The sequence below is a fragment of the Geotrypetes seraphini genome, chromosome 14, assembly GCF_902459505.1.
Source record: "Geotrypetes seraphini chromosome 14, aGeoSer1.1, whole genome shotgun sequence".
NCBI lineage: Eukaryota > Metazoa > Chordata > Amphibia > Gymnophiona > Dermophiidae > Geotrypetes > Geotrypetes seraphini.
In genome coordinates, this window is record NC_047097.1 from 75,496,352 (window position 1) to 75,518,011 (window position 21,660).

The 21,660-nt window shown below is 43.0% G+C and overlaps 1 protein-coding gene across 2 annotated transcripts in view; it reads left to right on the top strand.

Moving 5' to 3' along the window:
- The window catches only part of ADAMTS7 (ADAM metallopeptidase with thrombospondin type 1 motif 7), a 92,458-nt gene that overhangs the window by 68,988 nt on the left and 1,810 nt on the right, over positions 1 to 21,660 (top strand). For both annotated transcript variants that reach the window (XM_033920053.1, XM_033920054.1), the window contains 5 exons: positions 7,160 to 8,932; positions 11,451 to 11,603; positions 13,982 to 14,155; positions 15,573 to 15,719; positions 19,713 to 19,872. In XM_033920053.1, the coding sequence (XP_033775944.1) occupies positions 7,160 to 8,932; positions 11,451 to 11,603; positions 13,982 to 14,155; positions 15,573 to 15,719; positions 19,713 to 19,872 (2,407 nt within the window). The remainder of the gene's footprint in view (positions 1 to 7,159; positions 8,933 to 11,450; positions 11,604 to 13,981; positions 14,156 to 15,572; positions 15,720 to 19,712; positions 19,873 to 21,660) is intronic.

Below are 21,660 nucleotides of genomic sequence, written 5' to 3' on the forward strand. Positions count from 1 at the left end.
ACTCAAGACAATGAGGTATAAGAGAGATGAAGGATCCCCCCCCTCTGACTCAGGAGCTTAGGTATATGAGAGTAGAGAGTCTCCCCCACTTCACCCATTCCAGACATAAGGTATATGAGAGCTAGAGGATTCTCCCTCCCCCCCACTTGCGACTCAAGACAATGAGGTATACGAGAGATGAAGGATTCCCCCCCTCTGACTCAGGAGCTTAGGTATATGAGAGTAGAGAGTCTCCCCCACTTCACCCATTCCAGACATAAGGTATATGAGAGCTAGAGGATTCTCCCTCCCCCCCCACTTGTGACTCAAGACAATGAGGTATACGAGAGATGAAGGATCCCCCCCCCCGACTCAGGAGCTTAGGTATATGAGAGTAGAGAGTCTCCCCCACTTCACCCATTCCAGACATAAGGTATATGAGAGCTAGAGGATTCTCCCTCCCCCCCACTTGCGACTCAAGACAATGAGGTATACGAGAGATGAAGGATTCCCCCCCTCTGACTCAGGAGCTTAGGTATATGAGAACTACAGAGTCCCCACCTTCACCCCCTCCCCAAGGCATGAGTAAGGCCACAGAACTTACATACTGCCTCTGAATTCAGTGTGAAGAGCAGGCGATGCATCCATGTGTGTGACATGGATGGGAATTAAGACTGGGATCCACATGGATTAGACAGGCAGGTATAGAACTGGTTTTTTTTAAGCATTTTCAGAGTTAATAATAATTCTGTCATTAGGGTGTTTCTCTCCTGCTTCAGCACATCAGGGTGATGGATTTGCACTTGATGGGACAGATGCGGTTTGAGACGGCAATGAGCCTCAAGAATTTCAAATGTGGTTTTGGCTCTAATAAAGACTTTTATTTCAGACGTGAAAAGGATTTTTTATTGTCATCCTGTAAAGATTTGAATGGGGGACGCTCAGAATAAGCTACAACTAGCCTAGAACAACTCCACTCAAGAAGTAAAGGGAGCTCTCAGTGTGAACCATCAGCAATGGGAGCAGAAGCTCCGATGCTTCACTTCCGGGCTGAGGCGGGAAGCCTCCACCACCACACCATCATTGAGCTCCCTATGTGTATATGATAATAAAAGACACCTATAATAAGGCCCTAAATGAATAGTGAAATCAACCAACCCGTGAGCAATTTAACTCAAACGGTGAGACTACAACCTGAGCGACCCCCACGCAAACCCTGCCAGCCGAAACCCGCCAAGATAACAGCAAAACACAATCAAACCATACTTAAATTCAATCAAAATATACTTATCCAAACCAAACTGCCACAATGAAAACGCCAGGAGCCGAAGTTCAACCAAGCTGGTTTCGGGGAGGAGCCCTTCTTCAGGAACCAAGCCCCCGACCGCAAACCAAAAGACAAAAAAATGAAAAAAATGCAAAATGCCGAAAAACGAGGCGGGACGCCTCGTTTTTCGGCATTTTGCATTTTTTTCATTTTTTTGTCTTTTGGTTTGCGGTCGGGGGCTTGGTTCCTGAAGAAGGGCTCCTCCCCGAAACCAGCTTGGTTGAACTTCGGCTCCTGGCGTTTTCATTGTGGCAGTTTGGTTTGGATAAGTATATTTTGATTGAATTTAAGTATGGTTTGATTGTGTTTTGCTGTTATCTTGGCGGGTTTCGGCTGGCAGGGTTTGCGTGGGGGTCGCTCAGGTTGTAGTCTCACCGTTTGAGTTAAATTGCTCACGGGTTGGTTGATTTCACTATTCATTTAGGGCCTTATTATAGGTGTCTTTTATTATCATATACACATAGGGAGCTCAATGATGGTGTGGTGGTGGAGGCTTCCCGCCTCAGCCCGGAAGTGAAGCATCGGAGCTTCTGCTCCCATTGCTGATGGTTCACACTGAGAGCTCCCTTTACTTCTTGAGTGGAGTTGTTCTAGGCTAGTTGTAGCTTATTCTGAGCGTCCCCCATTCAAACCCTGTTGTGACTGGTTGTGCTTCTTTGTTGTTTCTATATTAGGATTTTTTGGCACATTATTGAGTGTAGTGTTGTTTGTATCCTGTAAAGATTAGCAGAGAACAAAAAAATGGCTTTCAAAGCAGTTGAAATTCCTTAATATGTACATTCCCTGAGGACAGGGAGGGACCAGGAGATATTGAAATAGAGAGCCTCAACATCACAGTCAGGGGGTGCTGCAGCATCAGCTCCATAGTCTGCTCATATTTTGGGTGTGTCACTGTGCATAAGTCTGCCTCGAAGTTTCTCTTCTGCTGTCTCTGCTATTTCCGTACTCTGGGTGTTTCAGGTTGCTGCAGTCTCCTCCTTCAGCTGTCTATCCTGTTTTCATACATGCGTGTCTCAGAGTACTGCTTTCTTTGCCCTTCAGGCATCTTAAAATACCAAATATTGGATGAAAAATGGAAGACTCTGATGGAGAAAAACTGGTCAAATGTTCAGAGAAAAGCTTGGTACAGCACTTGGCAAGGAACAGATGAGAAGCAGGGGAAATGCAGGCACACCTGAAGGTGAAGTCCTCCGACTGAGCCTGAGTGTCTGTGCTCTCCCCTAGGTATAGTAGGGTTTTAAAGCTTACTGCCTCCAGAGCCCCTCCCCTCAGTTGATTAGTTTTTTCTTCTGTGCTCCTGACAGGTTGCAGTTCTTCCCTCTCTCTGACTCTCACAAAAAAAACCAAAAAACCCCAACGTTTAGAAATCTCTTTTCAAGACTGTCCATCTAAAAAAAAAAAAAGAACCAAGGACAAAGAAGAAGTATATCTTGTTGACGATTCTTCTTTCACACTGGTAAATACAATGGCAGCTAGGACCGCAAAATCACCTCGTCCTTCCTCACAGATACCACGATGGCTTCCACTTCCCCCTCAGTGCTGCTTCACGCCAATGGTTCAACAGAGTCTTCCAGCCTGCATTCTGTGCCACTCGCTCTCCTCCTCAAGGCCCTAGTCCTACACCTCAACTTGCTGCCAGAATACTGGCAGAGATTCCTGGAGCCAAACAGAAGCAGCCAGTATTGGAGAGATGTTCTACTCCTTCTCCACCAGCTTCGACTAACGCAGCACATTGCGCTCATAAAGACACCACTTCTGCTGCACATCCAAATGGTAAACCGGAAAAGGCTCCCGTGGGCTCAGTTTCAGTCTTGTGGTCCTCTCCCAGGCCAGAGCAGGAGAGTCCTCAGGTTTCAGGTAAACCTGAAAGGTCACTTGGACACACAAAGTCAGAGGCGTGAAGAAAGTACAAGTTTTATTCACAGCATGCATGCTGGACCCCTGAGCTCCAAGCTGGCTCAGAAGTGCCGAAACCAGGAAGTTACAGAGATATTTATTCATTTTTCTGGCTATACAACTGAATTCTAGAAAAAGCTTTTCACGTGTTACTTTTCTTAACACTCATTGGTTCTAAGCTCACACTAGCAGGTCACTAGCAGGACACTTATCTAACTCTTACAGTTAAATGTACAGAAAGGCAGGGTACATCATGGCTCAAACTCTTATCTATTCAGCTTACAATGTGGTAAGGTAGGGACATAAAAAAAGAAAACTGGACTTAGAGATATTTGGAGTATTGAGATTGGACAGACAATTTCTGCTTCTCAATGGCCACGATTTTGGTCCTGGAGATTAAGGTCTACAAGGTCAGCATCTATGAATCAAACATGGATGTTCTTGTTACACAGAGTGTTATGGACCCCTACGCGCCTGCAAAAGATAGATAGTACTAGATCCAATAGATGCTGGCATTGTAGAATAGAAATAGGGACGTTAGATCATTTAATTTTTTTCTGTCCCTGTGTAAATGCCTTTTGGAATTTAATTTGGCCCCAAATTAATAAGTTATTAGAAAATCATGTAGGACTCTCATATGAAACCATACTATTTGGCACTGCAATGAGAACTCAGAGTCCGATCTCAGCAAATAATAATAAGCTGCTATTAATATTGACAGGAGTCGCCATGCAACAAATAACTCAAAACTGGAAGGACTACACCAAATTAAATTATACATTCTGGTGGAACTCTGTCTGTCATATATACAAAATGGAAAAAATAATAGCGTTACAACAAGGGAATCTTCATAATTTTAAGAAAATATGGCAACCATTGACTAATTATTCTACTGATTAGATTTCTTAGCACATTTGTAATAGATATATAGGAATAGGGAGGGAATTATATAATTTATGGATTAAATATATATGATATGATATATAGATTGTAATTATAAATGCTATGAAATAATTAATTATATTATATGTGAATTAATTGATGTAAGAATAGAAAATTAATAAATAAATCAACACAATAATGAATATATTAGAATGGGGAGGGAAAGGGATTGTATATTATATGGATTTAAATATTGGAAAAATGGGAGGGATATATTTTATGTGATAAATGAATTATTTGTAATCACAATTTTTCATGTATTATTCGAAGTATTTATGTACAATTAAAATATTGTAAGAATGAAAAATTTATAAATAAAATATTAAAAAAAAAAAAAAAGAAGAAAGGCCTCCCCTAGCTTCCCCACTCTTATCTCTTTAAGGCAGCTTGCAGGCTCTTTGGTGTTATAGCAATCCCTGCAGCTGTCCATTGTCCTCAGCAGCACGTTCTCTCTGCTACATCTTTCCCCTGCTCTGACATCAGGGACAAGATCGCGGCAGAGAGAACGTGCCGCTGAGGATGACAGGCAGCTGCAGGAATCGCTATAACATACCAACGAGCCTGCAAGCTGCCGTGTTAACCTAAAAGTAAGAACGGGGAAGCTGGGGGAGGATACAGGCTTGTGGGGGGAGCAGGCCGAAGAGTGCCTTCATGGCAGGAGGGCAGGCCTTCGCAGCGGGGAGCAGGAGAAAAGAGTGCCTCAAAGCAGGTGGGCAGGTCTTTGCGGTGGGGAGCAGGCCAAAGAGTGCCTTCATGACAGGGGGGCAGGCTTGTGCAGAGGGAAGAGGAGGAAGAGTTCCTTCACGGTCAGGAGGCAGGCCTGTGCAGAGGGAGGAGGAGGAAGGAGTAAGAGAGGGGAGGAGAGATGCCAGACCTGGAGTGAAGGGAAGAGAGAGACCAAACAAAAAAGAGGGGGAGGAAAGCAAAGGAGAGGTGCTGGACTAAAGGAGAGAGGGAGAAGAAATGCAAGACCACAGGGGGAAGGGTACAAGAGGGACAGATACTGCTCTAAAGTAGGTGGGCAGGGTGCAGGATGGCAGGAGAGATAGTAGGAGAAAGCCTGTAGCTGGGGAAGGGGATATAAGAGGTAAGGAAGAAAGAAAGAAAGAAGAAGCTGGATATGGGGAGAAATAAGATGCTGGACATGGAGGGAGCATAAGAATGGGGACAGTATTGGAGAGGAGAATAGGGACAGGGACACAGAAGAGAGATGCTGGATGAAAGGGTAGTTGAGAAAAGGAGAGATGGTGGATCTGGGGATGGTGTGGTCCATCACTGCAGCTGTGGGGGGATGGAGATGAAAAAAAAGAAAGATGCCATACCTCCGGGGGAGGAAAGGGAAACAGAAGAGGTGCACAGAGATGGAAGATGGATGGTTAGCATGGAGAAAGAAGAAAGAAGGAGAGCCTGATCAGAAGACAACCAGACCAACATGGCACCAACATGATTTGAAAAATAATTTTATTTTCTGTTTTGTGATTACAATATGTCAGATTTGAAATGTGTATTCTTCCAGAGCTGGTGTTGGACCGCAAACGTGAACTAGGATTTAACAGAGAGAGGAAAAGTATTTTTTGTTTGTTTATTTTATTTACACCACAGGACCAGTGTGGGTAGGAGAGGGCAAAGGGGGTGAAGAGGCTATAAAATAAACCCACCAGGATGTTTGGAAAAAAACACCCAAGTGGGCAGGAAAATCGAATCGAATCGAAAAATTGATTCAATAGGCTGAATCGAATCGAATCGAAATTTTTTTTCCTGAATCGGGCAGCACTAGTAACGAGTACTGACAGACTTTGTCCCAATTTTGAGAGTCTGAAATCTGCTTCTCATAACATATAGCAGGCTTTAGTGACTTACTAGAAGGAAGCATTTTCCATAGAATGACAAGCTGAAGGAGAGTGAAGAAAAATCAACAGAAATGTCAGAAAATGATTTTTCACTGAGAAGTGGTAGACACTTTCTCTAGCATTAACAAAACAGTGGTTAAATTTAAGTTTGCATGTTACAGATGCACCGAGAACTTCTTGGCACAGGGAGGAAGAAGAGCACAGATCAGGGGCAGCAGAATTAACAGCTACAAATGTACCAGATGGTAGTTTTCTGTCAAAATTTCTGTTTTTGTTCCTATGTACTACTGTCCCCCCACCAAGGTCTATCTCCAGCTGTTCATGTTGTCTTGGGACGTTGCGTCTCTTCTCCAGATGTGCCTTAGGGTCCCACACCTAAAAGAACTCAGTAGCTCCATAAACCAACCCACTAGAACTCAAATGCTATTCTTAGTTTAACCCAACTGTATCATCTACTGTAAACCAGATGTGTGTCTCCATCTACAAATGTGTCTTGTCTGTCATGTTTTGACCTTTACTGTGTATATACTCCTGTAACCCGTTTTGGGCTCCTTTGGGAGGTCAGGCTAAAGAAAATAAATAAATATTCTGTGTTCTCTTCATACCTTGAATGAGCTGGATACTGCTTTAGGTTTCTCTTCACCTGTCCTGGGTGTTTTCAGCTGTTCTTGAGCTGCAGCTTGAAGTGGGCTGAATCTGAAAATTTGAAGTGCCTCCCGTAGTATCTCTGCTTGTTTATAGGGCCTTATTTTAAAAACAGAGAATGGAAACAAATGTCCTTAATTTCTCTTGGCTTATTAAAGCGAAGAAATGGTTAAATGTCTAATTTGTAGAATGGACTTCAGATCCCTGCATAGAAAGAGGATAAATTTAGCATCAATAGCTACAGTAGAAGTTCATTTATGATGCACAGGAGTGCTCCAGCAGTGGAGAAGTGAAGCCAATGCCAGACAGACTGTATAGATCAGGATGTGCTGGAGTGGGCTTCAATGGCAACTCCCAACCTGTACCTTATATATGATGACTTTGTATTGTACCACTTCGCTGATTGTCCAGCACCTCTTGTTGTAAACCGCCTCGAACTTTCATGGCTTTGGCGGTATATAAAAATAAAATGATTATTATTATTAATGTATCTTTGCTTTCTTTTCTTTTTTTTACTCAGTGCTCAGTCACCTGTGGGACCGGGATCCAAAGACGACTTGTCTATTGTAATGACACAGCTGTTGCCTGCAATGACACTCAGACACCCAGTTCCGAAATACCATGCTCCCTGCAGGATTGCCCTCTGACCTTGGAGAGCCCAAATCCAAATTGGTCAGGCAGTGGTTCATCCAGCCAAGAGATCTTTAATGAAATCCATCACATTCTGCAGAGTGAACCAATGAAACCACCAAGCAATACACTCGAAGAGGACAACCTGGTCCCAGAAGAGGAAAACCTCCTTACTGTAGAGGACTTCTTCACTGGCAGTAGAAAGAGCAGCAGGAGCAGAAACGTCTTTGTTGATGACTTTTACTATGATTATAACTTCATTAACTTCCATGAGGATTTGTTGGATGACCCTCTGAGTGAGAAAGATACTCCCAGTACTGCTGATAGATGGGAGACCTCTAGCCAGGGCACGGTAACTGATGACAATGGTCAGTCTCCCAATGTCTCAACTGGAGGTGAATCTGTAAGTAGGACCTCCAGAACTAATGACCCTGACCGCCCTGGAATCATCCTGAAAAATCATTCAGTGTTGCATGACCAAGACAACAAGCCAGGACTAGTATTGGAGAAAGTCAGAACAATTCTGGCTAATTCTTCTGAGTCCTATAAAAGAGGCGTGTTGGAGCAGGCAGGGAATCATTCTGCAGAAGGCAGTGGAACAAGGCCTTATCTTGTAAGCCACAGTTCTGGCAACTCATTAATAGAGAAGTCTCAAGAAGACCACAGGAAGACAACTGTGTCCACGGAAACTACTCATATTACAACTCCCAATCCAGGTTACCACTACATATCCAGCCCTACTGCTCTCCAGGCAAATACCCCTATAGCAGAGAGTGAGATGGTTCAATCTGCAATCAGTGCCTCAACAGAAGAGGAGAGAGTGCCTGATCCTCATATCATACACAAAAGCGATAGTGAAGGAGGTAGTTCCCTCCATGCACCACAGGACAGAGAAGATGTTTCTGAGAACTGGGCACCTCCACTTAATCTCTTTGATTCTCAGAATGAAGCTCAGCCATCCTCTCCCTCACCAAAGACCCTTCTGCTCCCCATGATACACAGAGGTGTCCAGCTGGACTCTACTGATTCCCTCAGACCTGAAGGAACCCAGAAAAGACATGAGATAGGACCCCAAGACCAGTATTCTCAGAGTTCTGATCCACAGAATACAGCCACTCTAGAGCTCAAAACATCTTTACCCCTGGTGACATCAGTATCTCCATTCTCATTGGTAACTTTGAGCCGCAGGCCACTGGACTTTACCCAACCTGGTGTCCACATACCAGTGCTACAGTCACCCTGGCACTGGAACATCAAAGAGGGTATACAGCTCTCTGTTGCATCTCCTGCTCAAGCTGTCACCCTCTGGCCCAAACTGGATTCATCTGACAGAAGTTTTCCTCCAACAGAGCAGAGATCCAGCAATGTCCCTCCTGTTTGGAAAGCAACTGTAACATCTACAGACCATTATGCCCCAGCAGATGCCAGCTCTCCAGGAAACATTCCCAAAATGAGGAAACCAGAAATGACTGTTTCCAGCCACAGCACCTTGACAAACCTGGGAAATTCCTACTCATTGCTAGCAGTGGCATCCATTCCTAGTCACAGTGCTTTGAGAGAGCAGGGGGATCCTCATTCAGTGCTAGCAGTAACAGCTGGTCCCTCTCGCAGAGCCGTGTTCACAGTTCAAAAGCCACAGTGGGAGACTGGAAATTGGAGTGAAGTGAGTATTAGAGTTCTGAGCAAGTTCTAATATATCTCCTAGTTAGCAGCCTGAAAATCGCTGCTGAGTATGTCCTGGCATTAGCAAGACAGTCCGGTTAAGTATCAATGAACTTCTGCAAGATTTCACTGGGTAGGAACTTGCTAGCTGATGAAATCCTGCTGAATATCTGCCCCATAGTATTTTTAATGAATTAGAAATTCACCTTCTTGGAAGCAGCTTGATGGTCAGTAACAGCGCTGCTATATGAGAGAAGCAGATTTGATGGTTGAGCTACACCAGAACAGGCTAAGGGGATTGAAAATGGGACAGCCTTTAGATACGGTGATCCTAACTGGGTCAGGTTCTGCTTAATGATAGTAATCCAGAACTTGCCAAAGCTGTCAGACAACATGCTAGAGCGGAGGATCCCCTCACAGTAAGAACCAGGAGTGCTAGGTTGCAAATCCCAGTCGGAGGAAGTCAGTCACCCTGCGTTGCCAAAGCGTAGCTTAAATTTTCTAACATTTGCTAATGCAATTTCACAGACACCCTTAAAAGTGGCCACCGATCATGTGACAGTCACACGATGGTGCCGGTTAGAGAATCATGCCAGAAATGTAGGCCAGGGTTTTCCTACCTTTGATGTGAATGACACTTCTAGCCACACCTACAGAGGCATTAGGTGCCTTAAAGGGCCTACCGTTGCGGTGCTGATTTAAAAGGTATTTTTCACTGAGCTTGGGCCATTATACTTATCCTCAGCCTTTCTGTTAAGAAGTCCTGATGTGTCTTGTCTAGAACGTAGGCTCTAGTAGAGAATGACATGGGGACAATTTTGTCCCCATCCCCACAGGAACTCCATTTCCTCGTCCTATCCCCATGAGTTTTGTTGCTGTCGCTGCCCTATTCCTAAGCTCTGCCTTAACCACACAAGCTTCAAACACTTATGATTTTTAAAGTGTTTGAGGCTTGTGCAGATGACGGAGCTTGGAGGGGTGGGACAGGGACAAGAAAAGAACTCGCCAGGACAGGAAAATGGTTTCCTGCAAGGACGGGGAAAAATTTGTCCCCATGTCATTCTCTAGACTCTAATACAGTGTCTCACAATCTTTTTCGAGCCACAGCACACTAATCGTAATGGCTGCGGCTTGAGACACCTGGAAGTGCATGACATCATATCAACGTCACGTGCATGTGTAAAGGGCCTTCAGATGGGCCCTGAGCTACCGGGGGGGGGGGGGGGTGTCAACAGAGAAGAGGGCCGACGTGAAGGAGAGGCGCTGGCACCAGCTGATTGCCTACAGGACATGCCTCTCATGGTGAAAGGCACATCCTGTAGACAGTCAGTCGGTGCCTCTCCTCCTCCCCAGTGTGCTATGTACTGTTGTAATTGCTTATTGCCTATGCCTAGGTTATTATATGTGCTGTACACCACCTTTGACTTTCTTTAAATCCAAATAAATCAATTCTGCACATTAATAAATCAGACCCTTAGATTGTCAGACCTTTGGGATGGGGAAAATACATGAAGGTTTGGTAGATTTGCTTTGAATGACCAATAATATCAAGATTCTAGGGGTTACTTTTAATCAAAACCTAACTTATCAATACCATATTAGTAGCATTGTCAAATCGACTTTCTTCAGACTACGTCAAATTTATTGTATATCAAAATTCTTATGTCCCAAATAACTTAACACATTAATTCACGCTTTGGTAATTTCAAAAATCGACTATTGTAATGCCCTATTTAAGAGAATAGCCCAAAAGGAAATAAGACGTCTACAAATTTTTCAAAATGCCTCAATTATTGTGAAAGCCAAGAAATTCAACCATGTGTCGCCCCTCCTTAAGAAAGCACATTGGCTTCCAGTTGCCCATCGCATAACATATTTGCTAACTCTCAAGTCCCTCCTTTATCAAACCCCCACCTTCATTCATAGACTCTTGATTCCTTACACTCCAGCAAGATTACTTAGATCAAACGACCAACAATGATTAATTGTTCCCTCTCTCAAAAACATTAATACGCGTCGTCACAGCTCCCCAAACATGGAATTCCCTCCCCATTTATTTAAGGGAAGATTCAAGAGCAAGTTAAAAGGCTTTCTTTTTAAAGATGCAGTTGACTGTTAGGAAGCTCGATTAGGAGCCTTGAATGAATTTGATTTTCTGACTTCCATTTTTACTCTCCCTGTTGTTTTTTCCTTATTTGTCTTATGTACTATCAACAATTGTATTTTGTTCCCCATTTTTTCCCCTTTTTGTTTGGAATGTTCTGTCAGGTTAGTCAAAATTGTTTGTTCTGTCCCCCCTGAAATTTGTAATTTTACTTTTTGTACGTCGCTTAGCATTTTGAATAAGCGATTAATCAAATTTTTAATAAACTTGAAACAAAACTAAATGAATTTGACCAACAGCTACTCCTTCCTGCCTCTGAATTTCTGAATGCCCTTATTTTAATGTGCGGAGGGCGGGCTGCATCTTGCCTAGTACATGGGAGGAATGTGCTGATTCAGCTCTTTCTGATTTTCAGTGTTCCACCACCTGTGGTCTTGGCGCCCTCTGGAGGACAGTACAGTGTAGCACTGGCAAAGACACCGAATGTGACATGACAGAGAAACCCATCCCTGCTCAGAGGTGCTACCTGAGACCCTGCACATTATGGCATGTTGGAAACTGGAGTAAGGTAATGTGCAGACAAATGCTGGAACCTAGATCTTAAAACGATGATCCCGTTGTCCAGCATACAGTGCTGCGTGTGCCTTGTAGCACTTTAGAAATAATAAATGATTGTTGTTGTTGTACTAGCAAGTGGCTGACTTTCCATTTTGAAGTCAGTCACTGAAGCTGTTCTCCTGCACAAATTTTCTTGTTAATTGCTGACTCCAGTGTTCATTTCGGATTAGTTAACCTGACTTCACTCTGTCTTCCATTCATTTTTCTATTTTTTTCTAACTTATGGGGCCCTTTTACCAGGCTACACAAAGAAGCCCCAGTGTGGGTTTTTCCTACACACTGAGACCACTTTTAATCCGGCAGTTGTCGTTAGGTGCCTTCAACTCGTGTTCGAGTCCTAGCGACTAATTGTCAGGCCTTTCTTCGGCGCAATATAAATTTGATGTTATCGCCAGTAAAAGGCAATTTTTCTGTTTTTCTGATAATGGCCATGTGCTAATTTCCCCATTAGTGAATGACCATTAGCACCTGAGCCCTCACCGCCATCTATTTTGTAGATGGTAAGGTCTGGTGCGCTAATCCTGGGTTAATCAGTTACCATGCAGCAATGCCCACATGCTGGTTAGGATAAGGTGAGCCACTCCCTACCCCCCCCAAACATGCCCCCAACACTAAAAAATAAATTGTATTTTTGAGCATGTGGGTAGCACATGCCGATGCCTGAGCACAGCCTGTAGTCATGCAACCTGTGGTGAGCATGAATGAGGGCTCACTGCAGCTTAGTCAAAAGACCCTTGGCATTTCCATTAAAAAACCAATTTCAGACAATTGGAGAACTGGTGCCAACACTCATAGGTTGGTTGGTTTTGTTGGTTTTCCATTTTCTGGTTATTTGGAAGGGGGATAAACATGTAGAACTTGCTTTTCTTATACTTTCTTGGCCTGCATTGTTGGCCTTACAACCTCATGCATTCGCTTTATCAGTGTGTGTAGTTTTGTTAGGGTTCTTTTTGTAATGTCACACTTCCCATTGCTGTTCGATTGTTATTTGTTTCATCGGTTTTGAAATAAAAAGAATATAAGATAAGTGAATAGTCCTAACAGGGACCACCCCTGTCACTAGGAAACGTCTGGCAGATCCTAATGGGAAGGCGGATTCCTTTTTACATCTACCTGGCTAAGAATTGGTAATGGATCTATCCTTCGAAGACCCAGATATATTATTAAATTGACTAAATCTACCAACAGCCAATACTACAGTTCTGTATCGCTTGGTAGACTGGTATAGTCCTTACGAATGGGTAATATGCCTCACTGCTACCAGCAGGTGGAGACTGAGATCAAACTTGTATATCAGTAGAGCATCCCCTCTTGCTACTCCAGTTTTCCTCAGTCTCCCCCCCTCCACTCTTAACAACTTCTGTAGCTCCCCAAAGACACAATCCAGTTCTTTACTCAATCCCCCTGGATGGCCAAAGTTCAGATTTTCTCCAGACTCTATTAAACTATGGAAGTTCCTGTATTTTGAAGCTATAAGATTATACATGGTGTATCAGTGGTGCAACTGTCCATACTACTCGTCGGTCCAGCCAACTGTAAATGTCAATTTGCAAAAACGAATTTCTTCATCTTCCAAATTAATTTCATAGTGATGTAATAATGCCATTTCCCAAGAGACAGGCACGATATATCCCAGAATTAATGAGAGCAGTTCAAAGATAGAAACCCCAAATCCCTGTACCCAAGTACAATCCCACCACATAAGAAATAAGAATTGCCATACTGGGACAGACTGAAAATTCATCAAGTCCAGTATCTTATTTCCAACAGTGGCCAACCCAGGCCTCAAGTACCAGATAGAAACCCAAAGAGTAGCAAGTTTCAAGCCTCAACAAGAAAGACAAAGTCTGTGGCCCAGACTTTAAGAGGTATCTAAAATCTTGCTGGAGACCATGAAAAATCTTTCAGTTGTATGTATTTTTTAATCGTCTCCTACTCACTACCTCTCTATCATGCAGTAGCAAAATCTCCTGCAACTTTGATACAATCCCAAATTTCACTCGCCATACTCTCATGTGTAATTGTCACACTGGGTTAGGGTCTGACTTCTTACTGTGATCTTCTGAGATTTATGTACTGGGGAACAATAATTCTAGAATCCTTTGGCATAATCACACTGGAGGAGAATTGGTCATCTTTCTATAAACCTTCAGGATTGTTACACCTTTGGGATTGCCACTAGAACAAGGTGTGCCTGAATTGTCTTGCTGGGGAAGGGTCTGCTTTCTTGTTTTGGCTTTTTAGGATTGTCATAATAAGGAAAGGTCAGATTATCCTACCGGGGGAAAACTCTGTGTTCCTCTCATAGCTAATGTGTTTGTCACACAGTGCTCAAAGAACTGTGGAGGGGGAGTGAAGATTCGGGATGTGCAGTGTGTTGACACAAGGGACCAAAGGCTCCTGAGACCCTTCCATTGCCAGGCTGGGCTCTTTAAGCCACCAGTACAAACTTCTTGCCATCCAGAGCCTTGCATGGACTGGTACAGCTCCTCCTGGAGAGAGGTAAGAGAACTGAAAACACCCAAACCAAGGAGGGGCTTGCCAGCTAAAGAAAGGCCTTGGCGAAGGCTTCTCAGAATTTTCCAGCGTGGCACGGCTGACTCGATTGGTAGGTGCGAGGGGAACTGGGGAGTAGATGCTGACCCAGGTGTAATTTTTGCCATGGAAACACGGTCATCTACTGCTCTAGTGGGGCAGTGGAAGACCTTTGCTTCCCGTTTTGGTGGGTTCGCTGTGGGAATCCTTCACCGTATCATTCTCTATTCAGCACCAGGCCCTTCAAGTTCCTCTCCTACCCTTTTGATTTGTCCTTCCCCCACCCAAAATTTCAATCATGTATCCTTTTTATGTTTTGCCTTTCATATCCATCTTTACCCTTTAGTTTGGCCTTTTTGTTTGTCTCCCTTTTTATTCTGTTCTGTTCTGACCTTAGAAGCATTTGTACAGATGTTTTTCATTTTATGTAAACTGCCTAGGTATTTAGGCGGTATATCAAATACAATAAACTTGAAGTATAATAATAATCATTTTATTCTTCTATACCGCCATCCCGAAAAAGTTCTAGGCGGTTCACAACAAGGTGAGCTAATACATGGGATACAGATAAAATACAAATTAGAAGAATGGACTTAAAAACAGATAAAGACAGAAAGCATTTGCAATATAATGCAGGGAAAGAAGTAATACATAGAACAGATCAAATACATTAAGTTGATTATAAGGAACTTGATTGAAAAAATGAAGCAGAATGCATTAAGATACCAGCCTATCAATTTTCTAAAATTAAGATAGGAAGAGACCTCGAACATCATTTTTCCAAGCCATGAAATGAGAGGCTTCTCTCGAGGACCTTCTTATAATGACAGGATTTTATGGAGGGATATGAAAACAAGTCTTTTTGGCGTGACTCAAAGAAAAATGAGACACAAGATAACTTGGTAACAAACCCAAAACTGATTTATAACAAATACAAGAAAATTTGAACAGAATTCTCAACTCTGTTGGCAACCAATGGAGTTTCAAATAAAAAGGAGTGATATGCTCCCTTTTTTTTAAACCAAAAATGAGGTGAACGGCAGTATTCTGAATCACTCTCTATTTTTTGAAAATTTTCTTGTAAGCACCTAGATATATAATGTTACAATCATTGAGAATACTTAAGATAGAAGACTATGCCAGTAAATGAAAGGAAGTTTTGTTGAAATACTTCTTAATGGTACAAAGCTTCCAGAGCACAGAGATACATTTCTTAAACAATAAATCTGGTATCAGTATCAGGCAGTGTAATTCCCAGAGTGCTCAGCTTGTGATGCACTTCGATTTTCGACTCCGTTTCATTATATTGATTGTGTTTTCTTTATTGAGCTTCTAAAGCTAACAAAAATACAATACAGTATCTATGATTGTTTTTTCTTGATAGTGCTCGGAAGCCTGTGGAGGTGGAGTACAGGAAAGACTGGTTACCTGTCCAGAGTCTGGACGTTGTGATGAAACTTTGAAACCAAACAGTACAAGACCCTGTAACCTGCAGCCCTGCACCACATGGATGGTTGGTTCATGGGGAGAGGTGAGTCCAACACAGTAATGATGACAGATAGCAACCACTGTGGTCCTGGAGGTGCAGAACATAGGCTCAATTACACTTGCCTAGGAGTGGTAAGCACTTGGACTAAATTCTCTTTATTCACTAGAAATAATAAGAATAATGTGCCAAGTTCTGAAACATGAATAAATGATCATCTATTGGTATGATAAATATGGCAAGCAAAGCATATAGCATTAATTCTTATCAGCAGTTACATTTTAAAATATACATGACACAGCTAATAATTTGGTTCCTAATAAACTTAGCAGATGTAGCACCAAGATAACCAGGAATCTTGTCTGCCTGGCCCCTGAACCCTTTTTATGGCATAAGAATATAAGAAGAGCCATCCGGGGTCAGACCAACGGTCCACCTAGCCCAGTATCCTGGCAGAAACCCAGAGAGTTGCAACAATTCATGCTACCGATACTCGGGCATGCAGTGGCCTTTCCTATGTCTATCTCAGTCGTAGACTATAAGAACATAAGAAGTTGCCTCCGCTGGGTCAGACCAGGGGTCCATCGCGCCCAGCAGTCCGCTCACGTGGCGGCCCATCAGGTCCATGACCTGTAAGTGATCCTTTGTCTAAAACCTTTCAATACCCTTTCATCATCCTATCTCTGTCTCTATCTATATTCCTCAATCTGCGTATCCTTCAGGAACTTGTCCAATCCCTCTTTGAATCTTCTTAATGTATTCTGTCCTATTACATCCTCGGAAGCGCATTCCAGGTGTCCACCACCCTCTGAGTGAAGAAAAATTTCCTAACATTGGTTTTAAACCTGTCCCCTTTCAATTTTTCCGAGTGCCCCCTTGTTCTGGTAGTTCCCAATAGGCTGAAGAATCTGTCCCTTTCCACCTTCTCTATGCCTTTCATGATCTTGTAAGTCTCTATCATGTCTCCTCTGAGTCTCCGCTTTTCCAGGGTGAAGAGCCCCAGCCTTTCTAGCCTCTCAGCGTATGAAAGGTTTTCCATACCTTTTATCATATCTGAACCCTCTCAAGTATCTCCATGTCCTTCTTTAGGTACGGCGACCAATATTGGACACAGTATTCCAGATGCGGTCGCACCATCGTGTGATACAGCGGCATGATGACTTCCTTCGTTCTGGTTGTAATACCCTTCTTAATAATACCCAACATTCTGTTTGCCTTCTTTGAGGCTGCTGCGCATTAATAATAATAATAATAATAACAGCTTATATACCGCAATACCGTGAAGTTCAATGCGGTTTACAAAGATTAATTACATTACATTACATTAGTGATTTCTATTCCGCTTGTACCTTGTGGTTCAAATCGGATTACATAAGAAGAAGCTGGACATTTCCAGGAGGGTACGTGACATTTAGGGTAAGACATAGTTACAGAATGAGTATAGACTTGGTAACATTTGGATGAGAGCAGTTATATTACATTACATATCAAATCTTTTTCCAAGCGTTGGTAGGTAATAAATCGGTAGGAAGAATTAGGTTTTTTTTTTTTTTGGTCGGTTGAGGATATGGTGTCAGGGAGTGGGTAACCTGGTCAGTGTATGTGGAAGAGGAGATTAGGTGTTTTGAATATGCTTTTTGAAAAGTAGCGTTTTGAGTTCTTTGCGGAATGCTTTGAAGTCAGATGTTGAGGTTAACAATCTGGTTATGGAGGGTTCGAGTTTTGCTGCATGCGTTGCTATGAGGTTATCGTAAAGCTTTTTACGATGAGTGCCGTTGAGTGGTGGGTATGAGAATGGTGTCAGTGTTCTTCTTATTCTGGGTGGAAGGTTTTGGTGTAGGCGATCGATTAGATAGGCAGGTGCTGTACCGTTGAGTAAGATTGACTTTAAGAAGGGACTTCATTGTTGTGTCCACCAGCACAGCCAAGTTCTACTTCCCTCTAGTACTAATCCCCCCATTTGGTAGCAGAACATCAGATTCTTCTTTCCTATATGCATGACCTTGCATTTCCCCACATTGAAGTTCATCTGCCATTTATTCGCCCACTCTTCCAGTTTGTTCAGGTCCCATTGTAGGTCTTCACATTCCTCTGCGGTTCTAACCCTGCTACAGAGTTTAGTATCATCCGCAAATTTTATAACTTCACACTTCATCCCCGTTTCCAGGTCATTTATAAATACATTGAACAGCAGCGGTCCGAGTACCGACCCCTGCGGAACACCGCTCGTGACCCTCCTCCAGTCCGAGTAGTGGCCCTTCACTCCAACCCTTTGCTTCCTGCCTGCCAACCAGTGCTTAACCCATCTGTGCACATCCCCTTCCACCCCGTGGTTCCACAGCTTCTTAAGTAGCCGCTCATGGGGCACCTATGTATGGACTTTTCCTCCAGGAACTTGCCCAAACTCTAACCGCTGTTAAAACATCCTCTGGTAATGAATTCTGGAGCATAACTATTGCCGAGTGAAAAAATATTTCCTTCTATTTGTTTTAAAGGCATTTCCATGTAACGTCATTGAGGGCCAGATTCTCATTGTAGCGCCGCCTAACTTAATTGGGTTTAAGTGGCATGATAATTGGTTGCGCCATTAAAACAAAAACATCCCCGCTACATGGCCTACCTGACCAGTGCCTTGGTTAGGGGCAGTCACTAGGCAAAGGACCCTAAAGCTGTGAAACCTGGCCTATATTTCCAGCGCCTAGGGTCTTTGCTAGGCACTGGAGTGTCCGTGGTGCCTGCCGTAGCATCAGCCCCAGAGTGTCCCCTAGTCTTTGTCATTTTTGAAAGATCAATTCACCTTTTCCCATTCTACATGTTATGTGCAATTTTATAGCCCACCAAATCCTCATTAGGTTACAAGCAGCATATTCTGGAGCTGAGAAGTGGCCTAGCGGTAGAGCTGTTGCCTCAGCACCCTGAGGTTGTGGGATTGAATCCCAGCGCTGCTCCTTGTGACCTTTGCAAGTCACTTCATCCTCCAGTGCTCCAGGTACAAAATGTAAACCACAAAAAGGCAATATGCAGGTCCTATCCCCTTTCCCTTTTCCTATCGAGTTCAACATAACATAACATTTTATTTTTATTGCACAAAACTTTCCTGTTCTATGCAAATAACAAAATAAGAGAAACTGCACAAAGACAGTGAGCTACAAAATTGTAATCAATAGAAGAAAACATCTATGACTTTAAGCGATTATAATTTGACATCAAATGACCCCTTTGTGTCAATGTATGAATCTAGCAGTCTAGAGGTTTGTTTTGATGCTTGTGTATTGATGTTATTCATTATGTATGTTTATTTGGGCACTGCTTTGATTTAAAGCGGTTTATACATTTTTAAAATAAATGTCAACCAGTCATCATTCCTTCCCATGAAATTTTTGAAACGGATAAGTCTTCAGTAACTTTCTAAAATGAAAAAGCGAAACAGAGGTAAGTACTAATGGGCAAAACTCAGATTCCCAGCTAGCAGCCCGATAAGAAAGTAATAGCTATGATGTGTCTGGTAAACAAGCTTTTGGACGAGGGAAATGTAAACAATTACGCGGTGAACGGACAGGAGTAAAAAAATCAAATGATCCATTAGATAATTCAGGAGCAAAAACACTGGGAACATAATATATGAATGATAGCAGCTAACCATTAACTTGGTCATTCTTAGTCTGAGTCTCTTTGGACCCCTGATAGGGATGTCTTAAAAAAACATGTTTTTAGATTTTGGTGAAATCGTCCTGTGGTTGTGCAGATGACAATTGGAAGTGCTGTGAGATGATCAAGATCAGGCTGTTAGTTACGTTGATCATAGGGAAGTCGTCCCATCCCTTTCATTATTTCTGTTGCCCTTTTCTAATTCTGCTCTATCTTTTTGGAGGTACAGCCACATCATGTCTCCCTCCCCATAGTGCTCAGAACCCAATCCTGCATTCAAACTTTCCTGATTTTGACCTTTTTCTTGGAGAAGACCCAATAAAGCAAAAACTCGGATGCAAGAGACAGGCTACATAGCTTACTTGAGCCCCCTGCTTTTTCTTGGAACAGTGTACAGCTTCCTGTGGTGGTGGGATGCAGCGTCGGCTGGTGAAGTGTGTAAACACACAGACTGGAGACACTGAAGAGGACAATAGCATGTGTGACCATGAGGAGTGGCCAGAAAACACACAGAAGTGCAACCCTCAGGACTGCAACAGCACAGAGTCAAGTAAGCCCTTCCCCTTCTCTTATGCAGCCAATTCCTCACCTTCCCACCCTGCAGAAATGTGTCAAATCCCTCCAGTCATGTTCTTGGAAGGAGGAATGTTTCTGTAGTAACAGCTGCTCTGTGGAGTTGCACCATATAAGTCTCCTAAGCTTCCCCATCTGTCTCTTATGCTTCAGTATGTTAACATAGGCCACTTTTCAAAGGCACTGGGTTGCCATTGAAGCATAACTCCCCTATCTGCAGAAGGTAAACAAGCAGGGAAAGCATGTGCAGTGTGGCTCATGGCATTCTTTCCAATCTCTCTGTGGGCAAATACATGTATGTACATGTTGTGTGCCTATTTATGTGTCAGATCAGGAAAGGAGTAGGCAGTTTGAACGATGCCATTTTATAATTACTTTACAGTGAAACGAAGTATGTGCACTGCAGCTGTTGGCGTTTCTCCTCCAATGAAAATGTATTAGGCCATATTTTGGAGGCCTCATTTCTCAGGAAGCCTTACGCACAAAACCAGAGTGGAATAGTCCCAATCAGAATGGTGAGCACCAAAAAAGTGTCCTTCAACTCATCTGAAACATACGAATGCCTTTATTTTTCCAAAATATCATATATACATCCAATGACTCAACGACCTGACATGCACATGTTTTGGCCCAACCGGCCTGCCTCAGGAGTCTTATAAGTCTTCAATGGATGAAAAATAAAGATGCACACACCCTCTACATGCAGCTACTGAAATTCAAAAACGTAAATCACAGATTATCCCCACAGACATGCTGTGACTGCCAGTTGGGCCAAAACATGTGCATGTCGGGTCGTTGAGTCATTGGATGTATATATGATATTTTGGAAAAATAAAGGCATTCGTATGTTTCAGATGAGTTGAAGGACACTTTCTGATTGGGACAATTCCACTCTGGTTTTGTGATTTTGTTTCCCCTGTTTCATCTTGTGTCTTATCTCAGGAAGCCATTTTCAAACTCAGTGTGTCTTTTTACTGTTTTCTTCATCCACATGCCAAGTTTCATCCATTATTCCTTGGTACAGAAGCTAGAATTCCTTCTCCCATATAAATGCATTGGGTTATTTTTTTAAGGGAATCCACAGTCTGATTTGTCCCATTTTCAAATTCACTGTGTCTTTTTACTGTTTTTTCACCCATAAGAATAGCCTTATTGGGTCAGACCAATGGTCCATCAAGCCCAGTAGCTTGTTCTCACAATGGCCAATCCAGGCCAAAACCCAAGGAGTAGCAACATTCCATGCTAGCAATCTAGGGCGTAGCTGGTTTTAAGAAAGGTTTGGACAAGTTCCTGGAGGAAAAGTCCATAGTCTGTTATTGACAAAGACACGGGGGAAGCCACTGCTTGCCCTGTATTGGTAGCATGGAATATTGCTACTCCTTGGGTTTTGACCAGGTACTAGTGACCTGGATTGGCCACCGTAAGAATGGGCTACTGAGCTTGATGGACCATTGGTCTGACCCAGTAAGGCTAGTCTTATGTTCTTAAGCAGTGGCTTTCCTTATGTCAACCCGCTAACTAAGCTCTATGTTGGGAAAAGTCTGCTCTGTGGACTACTCTATATTGACATTCCTGTAGTTCTGCATTATGTACTAATTGGGGGATCTCAGACACCAAGAAAGGAAAACTAAGTGACTGGACTGACCCTCCTAAATCTAGCATCCAGGCAGCCCGAAGCGAGTTGTAGCTCTTCTGGGGAAGATCCCTAAGCAGCAACTTGTATAGACCAGATACAGTGACAAGCCCTTCCTCTTACTTTCATTAG